Raw genomic sequence first — 14,945 nt, forward strand, 5'->3', positions numbered from 1 at the left:
GACCTGCTGTAGACCGTGACTTAATGCATTTCACTGAGACGGTTTCAGGACCTGCTGTAGACTGACTTAATGCATTTCACTGAGACGGTTTCAGGACCTGCTGTAGACTGACTTAATGCATTACACTGAGACGGTTTCAGGACCTGCTGTAGACCGTGACCTAATGCATATCACTGAGACGGTTTCAGGACCTGCTGTAGAAAGTGACTTAATGCATTACACTGAGACGGTTTCAGGACCTGCTGTAGACCGTGACCTACTCTGTGTGTTCCAGAGGATGTAAAACGGCTGGATGAGATCCCGGTGCAGCTTCAGGTTATCCCATAAGATCTGGATCAACACGTGTTTACTGTCCTCTGACATCCAGTGGCGAGGGACCTGGGGAAGGACAGGGACAGATATGAGACACACACACTAGCTCAATGACAATATATCTGGAGGGAGACGTATAGACAGGGAATCTGGGGTGAGCTGTATAGACAGGGAATAAGGGGTGAGGTGTATAGACAGGGAATAAGGGGTGAGCTGTATAGACAGGGAATAAGGGGTGAGGTGTATAGACAGGGAATAAGGGGTGAGCTGTATAGACAGGGAATAAGGGGTGAGCTGTATAGACAGGGAATAAGGGGTGAGCTGTATAGACAGGGAATAAGGGGTGAGGTGTATAGACAGGGAATAAGGGGTGAGCTGTATAGACAGGGAATAAGGGGTGAGGTGTATAGACAGGGAATAAGGGGTGAGCTGTATAGACAGGGAATAAGGGGTGAGGTGTATAGACAGGGAATAAGGGGTGAGATGTATAGACAGGGAATCTGGGGTGAGCTGTATAGACAGGGAATAAGGGGTGAGGTGTATAGACAGGGAATAAGGGGTGAGCTGTATAGACAGGGAATAAGGGGTGAGCTGTATAGACAGGGAATAAGGGGTGAGCTGTATAGACAGGGAATAAGGGGTGAGATGTATAGACAGGGAATCTGGGGTGAGCTGTATAGACAGGGAATAAGGGGTGAGGTGTATAGACAGGGAATAAGGGGTGAGCTGTATAGACAGGGAATAAGGGGTGAGCTGTATAGACAGGGAATAAGGGGTGAGATGTATAGACAGGGAATGTATAGACAGTGTTCCCTACCGTAGATCCCCTGTTACAGTGCTCTGAGGTCAGTATGAGTCCAGGCAGGTTGCTGGGCAGGTCCAGACGTCTGAAGGACCAAACCAGGTTCCAGTAGATGATAGGATGGTGGTCCACCACGGCTGACACCGTGATAACAGGGTCTCCCTCGTTCTCCAGCAGGGACTCCAGCTCCTTCCACAGCACCAGGGGACTCAGGTAGGGTACTGTGACTGGTTCTGGGTGGTGGAGACGCCACTCCATATCAACACTCAGGGGGTCCTGGGGGGGTTAAGGGTCAGGGGTTAAAGTTGAGAAGTTAGGCTGTGGGTGGTCCTCGACCACTACAGATACATAACGATAATCAAGTAAGAATGTGTGTGTGTGTGTGTGTGTGTGTTTTGGGGGTCTGTCTCACACTGGCTTCGTTGAGTCGGCTGGGCAGGCTGCCTGTAGTGGGTACATTGTGGTTGAGTCGAGTTGGTTCCTCCATGGGGTCAAAGGCACTGACACTCCGCACCATAGCTGACCCAGGGGACAGGGCCCCCTGGCACCGCTCTGTAGGGATCTCTATACACTGGGCCCTGGATGACGACACACACACACACACACACACCAGTGTTAGGGCCAGGTGTTAGGGCCAGGTGTTAGGGCCAGGTGTTAGGGCCAGGTGTTAGGACCAGGTGTTAGGACCAGGTGTTAGGACCAGGTGTTAGGACCAGGTGTTAGGACCAGGTGTTAGGGCCAGGTGTTAGGGCCAGGTGTTAGGACCAGGTGTTAGGACCAGGAGAAGCTCCTGTTTTCCATTGCAGATAGTATCAGTAGGCGGCTACTTCAAACACATTCTCTACTGAGATGTCATGTAATCCAACAGAAACCAAAATGAGGAGGGAGAGAACACTAACACTATACTAATACTGATTAATAATCTCAGGTAACTAACAGAGAGAGAACACTACCACTATACTAATACTGATTAATAATCTCAGGTAACTAACAGAGAGAGAACACTACCACTATACTAATACTGATTAATAATCTCAGGTAACTAACAGAGAGAGAGAGAGAACACTACCACTATACTAATACTGACTAATAATCTCAGGTAACTAACAGAGAGAGAGAACACTACCACTATACTAATACTGATTAACAATCTCAGGTAACTAACAGAGAGAGAACACTACCACTATACTAATATTGATTAATAATCTCAGGTAACTAACAGAGAGAGAACACTACCACTATACTAATACTGATTAATAATCTCAGGTAACTAACAGAGAGAGAACACTACCACTATACTAATACTGACTAATAATCTCAGGTAACTAACAGAGAGAGAGAGAGAACACTACCACTATACTAATACTGACTAATAATCTCAGGTAACTAACAGAGAGAGAGAGAACACTACCACTATACTAATACTGACTAATAATCTCAGGTAACTAACAGAGAGAGAGAACACTACCACTATACTAATACTGATTAATAATCTCAGGTAACTAACAGAGAGAGAACACTACCACTATACTAATACTGACTAATAATCTCAGGTAACTAACAGAGAGAGAACACTACCACTATACTAATACTGACTAATAATCTCAGGTAACTAACAGAGAGAGAGAGAACACTACCACTATACTAATACTGATTAATAATCTCAGGTAACTAACTGGGAGAGAACACTACCACTATACTAATACTGACTAATAATCTCAGGTAACTAACAGATAGAGAGAGAACACTACCACTATACTAATACTGACTAATAATCTCAGGAAAATAACAGAGAGAGAACACTACCACTATACTAATACTGATTAATAATCTCAGGTAACTAACAGATAGAGAGAGAACACTACCACTATACTAATACTGATTAATAATCTCAGGTAACTAACAGAGAGAGAGAGAGAGAACACTACCACTATACTAATACTGACTAATAATCTCAGGTAACTAACTGAGAGAGAGAACACTACCACTATACTAATACTGACTAATAATCTCAGGTAACTAACAGATAGAGAACACTACCACTATACTAATACTGACTAATAATCTCAGGTAACTAACTGAGAGAGAGAGAGAACACTACCACTATACTAATACTGATTAATAATCTCAGGTAACTAACAGATAGAGAACACTACCACTATACTAATACTGACTAATAATCTCAGGTAACTAACAGAGAGAGAGAGAGAACACTACCACTATACTAATACTGACTAATAATCTCAGGTAACTAACTGAGAGAGAGAGAGAGAACACTACCACTATACTAATACTGACTAATAATCTCAGGTAACTAACTGAGAGAGAGAGAGAACACTACCACTATACTAATACTGACTAATAATCTCAGGTAACTAACAGATAGAGAACACTACCACTATACTAATACTGACTAATAATCTCAGGTAACTAACTGAGAGAGAGAGAACACTACCACTATACTAATACTGATTAATAATCTCAGGTAACTAACAGATAGAGAACACTACCACTATACTAATACTGACTAATAATCTCAGGTAACTAACAGAGAGAGAGAGAGAACACTACCACTATACTAATACTGATTAATAATCTCAGGTAACTAACAGAGAGAGAGAACACTACCACTATACTAATACTGATTAATAATCTCAGGTAACTAACAGATAGAGAATACTACCACTATACTAATACTGACTAATAATCTCAGGTAACTAACAGAGAGAGAGAACACTACCACTATACTAATACTGACTAATAATCTCAGGTAACTAACAGAGAGAGAACACTACCACTATACTAATACTGACTAATAATCTCAGGTAACTAACAGAGAGAGAGAGAGAACACTACCACTATACTAATACTGATTAATAATCTCAGGTAACTAACAGAGAGAGAGAACACTACCACTATACTAATACTGACTAATAATCTCAGGTAACTAACTGAGAGATAGAGAGAACACTACCACTATACTAATACTGACTAATAATCTCAGGTAACTAACAGAGAGAGAACACTACCACTATACTAATACTGACTAATAATCTCAGGTAACTAACTGAGAGATAGAGAGAACACTACCACTATACTAATACTGACTAATAATCTCAGGTAACTAACTGAGAGAGAGAACACTACCACTATACTAATACTGATTAATAATCTCAGGTAACTAACAGAGAGAACACTACCACTATACTAATACTGATTAATAATCTCAGGTAACTAACTGAGGGAGAGAGAGAGAACACTACCACTATACTAATACTGATTAATAATCTCAGGTAACTAACAGAGAGAGAGAGAACACTACCACTATACTAATACTGACTAATAATCTCAGGTAACTAACTGAGGGAGAGAGAGAGAACACTACCACTATACTAATACTGACTAATAATCTCAGGTAACTAACTGAGGGAGAGAGAACACTACCACTACACTAATACTGACTAATAATCTCAGGAAACTAACAGAGAGAGAACACTACCACTATACTAATACTGATTAATAATCTCAGTTAACTAACAGAGAGAGAGAACACTACCACTATACTAATACTGACTAATAATCTCAGGTAACTAACTGAGAGAGAGAGAGAACACTACCACTATACTAATACTGACTAATAATCTCAGGTAACTAACAGAGAGAGAACACTACCACTATACTAATACTGATTAATAATCTCAGGTAACTAACAGAGAGAGAGAGAACACTACCACTATACTAATACTGATTAATAATCTCAGGTAACTAACAGATAGAGAGAGAACACTACCACTATACTAATACTGATTAATAATCTCAGGTAACTAACTGAGAGAGAACACTACCACTATACTAATACTGACTAATAATCTCAGGTAACTAACAGAGAGAGAGAACACTACCACTATACTAATACTGATTAATAATCTCAGGTAACTAACTGAGAGAGAGAGAGAACACTACCACTATACTAATACTGATTAATAATCTCAGGTAACTAACAGAGAGAGAGAGAGAACACTACCACTATACTAATACTGACTAATAATCTCAGGTAACTAACAGATAGAGAGAACACTACCACTATACTAATACTGATTAATAATCTCAGGAAACTAACAGAGAGAGAGAACACTACCACTATACTAATACTGACTAATAATCTCAGGTAACTAACTGAGAGAGAACACTACCACTATACTAATACTGATTAATAATCTCAGGTAACTAACAGAGAGAGAGAGAGAGAACACTACCACTATACTAATACTGACTAATAATCTCAGGTAACTAACTGAGAGAGAACACTACCACTATACTAATACTGACTAATAATCTCAGGTAACTAACTGAGAGAGAACACTACCACTATACTAATACTGACTAATAATCTCAGGTAACTAACTGAGAGAGAGAGAGAACACTACCACTATACTAATACTGACTAATAATCTCAGGTAACTAACTGAGAGAGAACACTACCACTATACTAATACTGATTAATAATCTCAGGTAACTAACAGAGAGAGAGAGAGAGAACACTACCACTATACTAATACTGACTAATAATCTCAGGTAACTAACAGAGAGAGAGAACACTACCACTATACTAATACTGATTAATAATCTCAGGTAACTAACAGAGAGAGAACACTACCACTATACTAATACTGACTAATAATCTCAGGTAACTAACTGAGAGAGAGAGAGAGAACACTACCACTATACTAATACTGACTAATAATCTCAGGTAACTAACTGAGAGAGAACACTACCACTATACTAATACTGACTAATAATCTCAGGTAACTAACTGAGAGAGAACACTACCACTATACTAATACTGACTAATAATCTCAGGTAACTAACAGATAGAGAGAACACTACCACTATACTAATACTGACAAATAATCTCAGGTAACTAACAGAGAGAGAACACTACCACTATACTAATACTGACTAATAATCTCAGGTAACTAACAGAGAGAGAGAGAACACTACCACTATACTAATATTGACTAATAATCTCAGGTAACTAACTGAGAGAGAGAGAGAACACTACCACTATACTAATACTGACTAATAATCTCAGGAAACTAACAGAGAGAGAACACTACCACTATACTAATACTGACTAATAATCTCAGGAAACTAACAGAGAGAACACTACCACTATACTAATACTGACTAATAATCTCAGGTAACTAACAGAGAGAGAGAACACTACCACTATACTAATACTGACTAATAATCTCAGGTAACTAACAGAGAGAGAACACTACCACTATACTAATACTGATTAATAATCTCAGGTAACTAACAGAGAGAGAACACTACCACTATACTAATACTGACTAATAATCTCAGGTAACTAACTGAGAGAGAGAGAGAACACTACCACTATACTAATACTGACTAATAATCTCAGGTAACTAACAGAGAGAGAGAACACTACCACTATACTAATACTGACTAATAATCTCAGGTAACTAACAGAGAGAGAGAGAACACTACCACTATACTAATACTGATTAATAATCTCAGGTAACTAACAGAGAGAGAACACTACCACTATACTAATACTGACTAATAATCTCAGGTAACTAACAGAGAGAGAACACTACCACTATTCTAATACTGACTAATAATCTCAGGTAACTAACAGATAGAGAGAGAGAACACTACCACTATACTAATACTGACTAATAATCTCAGGTAACTAACAGAGAGAGAGAGAACACTACCACTATACTAATACTGACTAATAATCTCAGGTAACTAACAGAGAGAGAGAACACTACCACTATACTAATACTGACTAATAATCTCAGGTAACTAACAGATAGAGAGAACACTACCACTATACTAATACTGACTAATAATCTCAGGTAACTAACAGAGAGAGAACACTACCACTATACTAATACTGACTAATAATCTCAGGAAACTAACTGAGAGAGAGAGATAACACTACCACTATACTAATACTGATTAATAATCTCAGGTAACTAACAGAGAGAGAGAACACTACCACTATACTAATACTGACTAATAATCTCAGGTAACTAACAGAGAGAGAGAGAACACTACCACTATACTAATACTGATTAATAATCTCAGGTAACTAACTGAGGGAGAGAGAGAGAACACTACCACTATACTAATACTGACTAATAATCTCAGGTAACTAACTGAGGGAGAGAGAACACTACCACTACACTAATACTGACTAATAATCTCAGGAAACTAACAGAGAGAGAACACTACCACTATACTAATACTGATTAATAATCTCAGGTAACTAACAGAGAGAGAGAACACTACCACTATACTAATACTGACTAATAATCTCAGGTAACTAACTGAGAGAGAGAGAGAACACTACCACTATACTAATACTGACTAATAATCTCAGGTAACTAACAGAGAGAGAACACTACCACTATACTAATACTGATTAAAAATCTCAGGTAACTAACAGAGAGAGAGAGAGAACACTACCACTATACTAATACTGATTAATAATCTCAGGTAACTAACAGATAGAGAGAGAACACTACCACTATACTAATACTGATTAATAATCTCAGGTAACTAACTGAGAGAGAACACTACCACTATACTAATACTGACTAATAATCTCAGGTAACTAACAGAGAGAGAGAACACTACCACTATACTAATACTGATTAATAATCTCAGGTAACTAACTGAGAGAGAGAGAGAACACTACCACTATACTAATACTGATTAATAATCTCAGGTAACTAACAGAGAGAGAGAGAACACTACCACTATACTAATACTGATTAATAATCTCAGGTAACTAACAGACAGAGAGAGAACACTACCACTATACTAATACTGATTAATAATCTCAGGGAACTAACTGAGAGAGAGAGAGAACACTACCACTATACTAATACTGATTAATAATCTCAGGTAACTAAAAGAGAGAGAGAGAACACTACCACTATACTAATACTGACTAATAATCTCAGGTAACTAACAGATAGAGAGAACACTACCACTATACTAATACTGATTAATAATCTCAGGAAACTAACAGAGAGAGAGAACACTACCACTATACTAATACTGACTAATAATCTCAGGTAACTAACTGAGAGAGAACACTACCACTATACTAATACTGATTAATAATCTCAGGTAACTAACAGAGAGAGAGAGAGAGAACACTACCACTATACTAATACTGACTAATAATCTCAGGTAACTAACTGAGAGAGAACACTACCACTATACTAATACTGACTAATAATCTCAGGTAACTAACTGAGAGAGAACACTACCACTATACTAATACTGACTAATAATCTCAGGTAACTAACTGAGAGAGAGAGAGAACACTACCACTATACTAATACTGACTAATAATCTCAGGTAACTAACTGAGAGAGAACACTACCACTATACTAATACTGATTAATAATCTCAGGTAACTAACAGAGAGAGAGAGAGAGAACACTACCACTATACTAATACTGACTAATAATCTCAGGTAACTAACAGAGAGAGAGAACACTACCACTATACTAATACTGATTAATAATCTCAGGTAACTAACAGAGAGAGAACACTACCACTATACTAATACTGACTAATAATCTCAGGTAACTAACTGAGAGAGAGAGAGAACACTACCACTATACTAATACTGACTAATAATCTCAGGTAACTAACTGAGAGAGAGAGAGAACACTACCACTATACTAATACTGACTAATAATCTCAGGTAACTAACTGAGAGAGAACACTACCACTATACTAATACTGACTAATAATATCAGGTAACTAACAGATAGAGAGAACACTACCACTATACTAATACTGACTAATAATCTCAGGTAACTAACAGAGAGAGAACACTACCACTATACTAATACTGACTAATAATCTCAGGTAACTAACAGAGAGAGAGAGAGAACACTACCACTATACTAATACTGACTAATAATCTCAGGTAACTAACTGAGAGAGAGAGAGAACACTACCACTATACTAATACTGACTAATAATCTCAGGAAACTAACAGAGAGAGAACACTACCACTATACTAATACTGACTAATAATCTCAGGAAACTAACAGAGAGAACACTACCACTATACTAATACTGACTAATAATCTCAGGTAACTAACAGAGAGAGAGAACACTACCACTATACTAATACTGACTAATAATCTCAGGTAACTAACAGAGAGAGAACACTACCACTATACTAATACTGATTAATAATCTCAGGTAACTAACAGAGAGAGAACACTACCACTATACTAATACTGACTAATAATCTCAGGTAACTAACTGAGAGAGAGAGAGAACACTACCACTATACTAATACTGACTAATAATCTCAGGTAACTAACAGAGAGAGAGAACACTACCACTATACTAATACTGACTAATAATCTCAGGTAACTAACAGAGAGAGAGAGAACACTACCACTATACTAATACTGATTAATAATCTCAGGTAACTAACAGAGAGAGAACACTACCACTATACTAATACTGACTAATAATCTCAGGTAACTAACAGAGAGAGAACACTACCACTATACTAATACTGACTAATAATCTCAGGTAACTAACAGATAGAGAGAGAGAACACTACCACTATACTAATACTGACTAATAATCTCAAGTAACTAACAGAGAGAGAGAGAGAACACTACCACTATACTAATACTGACTAATAATCTCAGGTAACTAACAGAGAGAGAGAACACTACCACTATACTAATACTGACTAATAATCTCAGGTAACTAACAGATAGAGAGAACACTACCACTATACTAATACTGACTAATAATCTCAGGTAACTAACAGAGAGAGAACACTACCACTATACTAATACTGACTAATAATCTCAGGAAACTAACTGAGAGAGAGAGAGAACACTACCACTATACTAATACTGATTAATAATCTCAGGTAACTAACAGAGAGAGAGAACACTACCACTATACTAATACTGACTAATAATCTCAGGTAACTAACAGAGAGAGAGAGAACACTACCACTATACTAATACTGACTAATAATCTCAGGTAACTAACAGAGAGAGAGAGAACACTACCACTATACTAATACTGATTAATAATCTCAGGTAACTAACAGAGAGAGAGAACACTACCACTATACTAATACTGATTAATAATCTCAGGTAACTAACAGAGAGAGAACACTACCACTATACTAATACTGATTAATAATCTCAGGTAACTAACTGAGGGAGAGAGAACACTACCACTATACTAATACTGACTAATAATCTCAGGTAACTAACAGAGAGAGAGAACACTACCACTATACTAATACTGACTAATAATCTCAGGTAACTAACAGAGAGAGAGAACACTACCACTATACTAATACTGATTAATAATCTCAGGTAACTAACAGATAGAGAGAGAACACTACCACTATACTAATACTGACTAATAATCTCAGGTAACTAACTGAGAGAGAGAGAGAACACTACCACTATACTAATACTGACTAATAATCTCAGGTAACTAACAGAGAGAGAGAACACTACCACTTTACTAATACTGACTAATAATCTCAGGTAACTAACAGAGAGAGAACACTACCACTATACTAATACTGACTAATAATCTCAGGTAACTAACTGAGAGAGAGAACACTACCACTATACTAATACTGATTAATAATCTCAGGTAACTAACAGAGAGAGAACACTACCACTATACTAATACTGACTAATAATCTCAGGAAACTAACTGAGGGAGAGAACACTACCACTATACTAATACTGACTAATAATCTCAGGTAACTAACAGAGAGAGAGAACACTACCACTACACTAATACTGACTAATAATCTCAGGTAACTAACAGAGAGAGAACACTACCACTATACTAATACTGATTAATAATCTCAGGTAACTAACAGAGAGAGAGAACACTACCACTATACTAATACTGACTAATAATCTCAGGTAACTAACTGAGAGAGAGAACACTACCACTATACTAATACTGACTAATAATCTCAGGTAACTAACAGAGAGAGAACACTACCACTATAATAATACTGATTAATAATCTCAGGTAACTAACAGAGAGAGAACACTACCACTATACTAATACTGACTAATAATCTCAGGTAACTAACTGAGAGAGAGAACACTACCACTATACTAATACTGACTAATAATCTCAGGTAACTAACAGAGAGAGAACACTACCACTATACTAATACTGATTAATAATCTCAGGTAACTAACTGAGAGAGAGAGAGAACACTACCACTATACTAATACTGACTAATAATCTCAGGTAACTAACAGAGAGAGAACACTACCACTATACTAATACTGACTAATAATCTCAGGTAACTAACTGGGAGAGAACACTACCACTATACTAATACTGATTAATAATCTCAGGTAACTAACAGAGAGAGAGAACACTACCACTATACTAATACTGACTAATAATCTCAGGTAACTAACAGATAGAGAGAACACTACCACTATACTAATACTGATTAATAATCTCAGGTAACTAACAGAGAGAGAGAACACTACCACTATACTAATACTGACTAATAATCTCAGGTAACTAACAGAGAGAGAACACTACCACTATACTAATACTGATTAATAATCTCAGGTAACTAACAGAGAGAGAACACTACCACTATACTAATACTGACTAATAATCTCAGGTAACTAACAGAGAGAGAACACTACCACTATACTAATACTGATTAATAATCTCAGGTAACTAACAGAGAGAGAGAACACTACCACTATACTAATACTGACTAATAATCTCAGGTAACTAACTGAGGGAGAGAACACTACCACTATACTAATACTGACTAATAATCTCAGGTAACTAACTGAGGGAGAGAACACTACCACTATACTAATACTGACTAATAATCTCAGGTAACTAACAGAGAGAGAACACTACCACTATACTAATACTGACTAATAATCTCAGGTAACTAACTGAGAGAGAGAACACTACCACTATACTAATACTGACTAATAATCTCAGGTAACTAACTGAGGGAGAGAACACTACCACTATACTAATACTGACTAATAATCTCAGGTAACTAACAGAGAGAGAGAGAACACTACCACTATACTAATACTGACTAATAATCTCAGGTAACTAACAGAGAGAGAACACTACCACTATACTAATACTGATTAATAATCTCAGGTAACTAACAGAGAGAGAACACTACCACTATACTAATACTGATTAATAATCTCAGGTAACTAACAGAGAGAGAACACTACCACTATACTAATACTGATTAATAATCTCAGGTAACTAACAGAGAGAGAACACTACCACTATACTAATACTGATTAATAATCTCAGGTAACTAACAGAGAGAGAACACTACCACTATACTAATACTGATTAATAATCTCAGGTAACTAACTGGGAGAGAATACTACCACTATACTAATACTGACTAATAATCTCAGGTAACTAACAGAGAGAGAGAGAGAACACTACCACTATACTAATACTGATTAATAATCTCAGGTAACTAACTGAGAGAGAATACTACCACTATACTAATACTGACTAATAATCTCAGGTAACTAACAGAGAGAGAGAGAACACTACCACTATACTAATACTGATTAATAATCTCAGGTAACTAACTGGGAGAGAATACTACCACTATACTAATACTGACTAATAATCTCAGGTAACTAACTGAGAGAGAGAGAGAACACTACCACTATACTAATACTGATTAATAATCTCAGGTAACTAACAGAGAGAGAGAGAACACTACCACTATACTAATACTGATTAATAATCTCAGGTAACTAACTGGGAGAGAATACTACCACTATACTAATACTGATTAATAATCTCAGGTAACTAACAGAGAGAGAGAGAGAACACTACCACTATACTAATACTGATTAATAATCTCAGGTAACTAACAGAGAGAGAGAGAACACTACCACTATACTAATACTGATTAATAATCTCAGGTAACTAACTGAGGGAGAGAGAGAACACTACCACTATACTAATACTGATTAATAATCTCAGGTAACTAACAGAGAGAACACTACCACTATACTAATACTGATTAATAATCTCAGGTAACTAACTGAGGGAGAGAGAGAACACTACCACTATACTAATACTGATTAATAATCTCAGGTAACTAACTGAGGGAGAGAGAACACTACCACTATACTAATACTGACTAATAATCTCAGGTAACTAACAGAGAGAGAGAGAACACTACCACTATACTAATACTGACTAATAATCTCAGGTAACTAACAGAGAGAGAGAACACTACCACTATACTAATACTGACTAATAATCTCAGGTAACTAACAGAGAGAGAGAGAACACTACCACTATACTAATACTGACTAATAATCTCAGGTAACTAACAGAGAGAGAACACTACCACTATACTAATACTGACTAATAATCTCAGGTAACTAACTGAGAGAGAGAACACTACCACTATACTAATACTGACTAATAATCTCAGGTAACTAACAGAGAGAGAACACTACCACTATACTAATACTGACTAATAATCTCAGGTAACTAACAGAGAGAGAACACTATCACTATACTAATACTGATTAATAATCTCAGGTAACTAACTGAGGGAGAGAACACTACCACTATACTAATACTGATTAATAATCTCAGGTAACTAACAGAGAGAGAACACTATCACTATACTAATACTGATTAATAATCTCAGGTAACTAACTGAGGGAGAGAACACTACCACTATACTAATACTGATTAATAATCTCAGGTAACTAACTGGGAGAGAATACTACCACTATACTAATACTGATTAATAATCTCAGGTAACTAACAGAGAGAGAGAGAGAACACTACCACTATACTAATACTGATTAATAATCTCAGGTAACTAACAGAGAGAGAGAGAACACTACCACTATACTAATACTGATTAATAATCTCAGGTAACTAACTGAGGGAGAGAGAGAACACTACCACTATACTAATACTGATTAATAATCTCAGGTAACTAACAGAGAGAACACTACCACTATACTAATACTGATTAATAATCTCAGGTAACTAACTGAGGGAGAGAGAGAACACTACCACTATACTAATACTGATTAATAATCTCAGGTAACTAACTGAGGGAGAGAGAACACTACCACTATACTAATACTGACTAATAATCTCAGGTAACTAACAGAGAGAGAGAGAACACTACCACTATACTAATACTGATTAATAATCTCAGGTAACTAACAGAGAGAGAACACTACCACTATACTAATACTGACTAATAATCTCAGGTAACTAACAGAGAGAGAACACTACCACTATACTAATACTGATTAATAATCTCAGGTAACTAACAGAGAGAGAACACTACCACTATACTAATACTGACTAATAATCTCAGGTAACTAACTGAGAGAGAGAGAGAACACTACCACTATACTAATACTGACTAATAATCTCAGGTAACTAACAGAGAGAGAGAACACTACCACTATACTAATACTGACTAATAATCTCAGGTAACTAACAGAGAGAGAGAGAACACTACCACTATACTAATACTGACTAATAATCTCAGGTAACTAACAGAGAGAGAACACTACCACTATACTAATACTGACTAATAATCTCAGGTAACTAACTGAGAGAGAGAACACTACCACTATACTAATACTGACTAATAATCTCAGGTAACTAACAGAGAGAGAACACTACCACTATACTAATACTGACTAATAATCTCAGGTAACTAACAGAGAGAGAACACTAT

The 14,945-nt window shown here is 36.7% G+C and overlaps 1 protein-coding gene across 10 annotated transcripts in view; it reads right to left on the bottom strand.

Annotated features, from left to right (window-relative positions):
• The window catches only part of LOC115166741 (C-myc promoter-binding protein), a 151,525-nt gene that overhangs the window by 12,225 nt on the left and 124,355 nt on the right, over positions 1-14,945 (bottom strand). For all 10 annotated transcript variants that reach the window (XM_029720494.1, XM_029720498.1, XM_029720495.1 and 7 more), the window contains 3 exons: positions 1,527-1,692; positions 1,130-1,390; positions 261-378 (listed from right to left, as the gene is read on the bottom strand). In XM_029720494.1, coding sequence (XP_029576354.1) covers positions 261-378; positions 1,130-1,390; positions 1,527-1,692 — 545 coding nt within the window. The remainder of the gene's footprint in view (positions 1-260; positions 379-1,129; positions 1,391-1,526; positions 1,693-14,945) is intronic.

Source organism: Salmo trutta, chromosome 29 (assembly GCF_901001165.1).
Source record: "Salmo trutta chromosome 29, fSalTru1.1, whole genome shotgun sequence".
NCBI lineage: Eukaryota > Metazoa > Chordata > Actinopteri > Salmoniformes > Salmonidae > Salmo > Salmo trutta.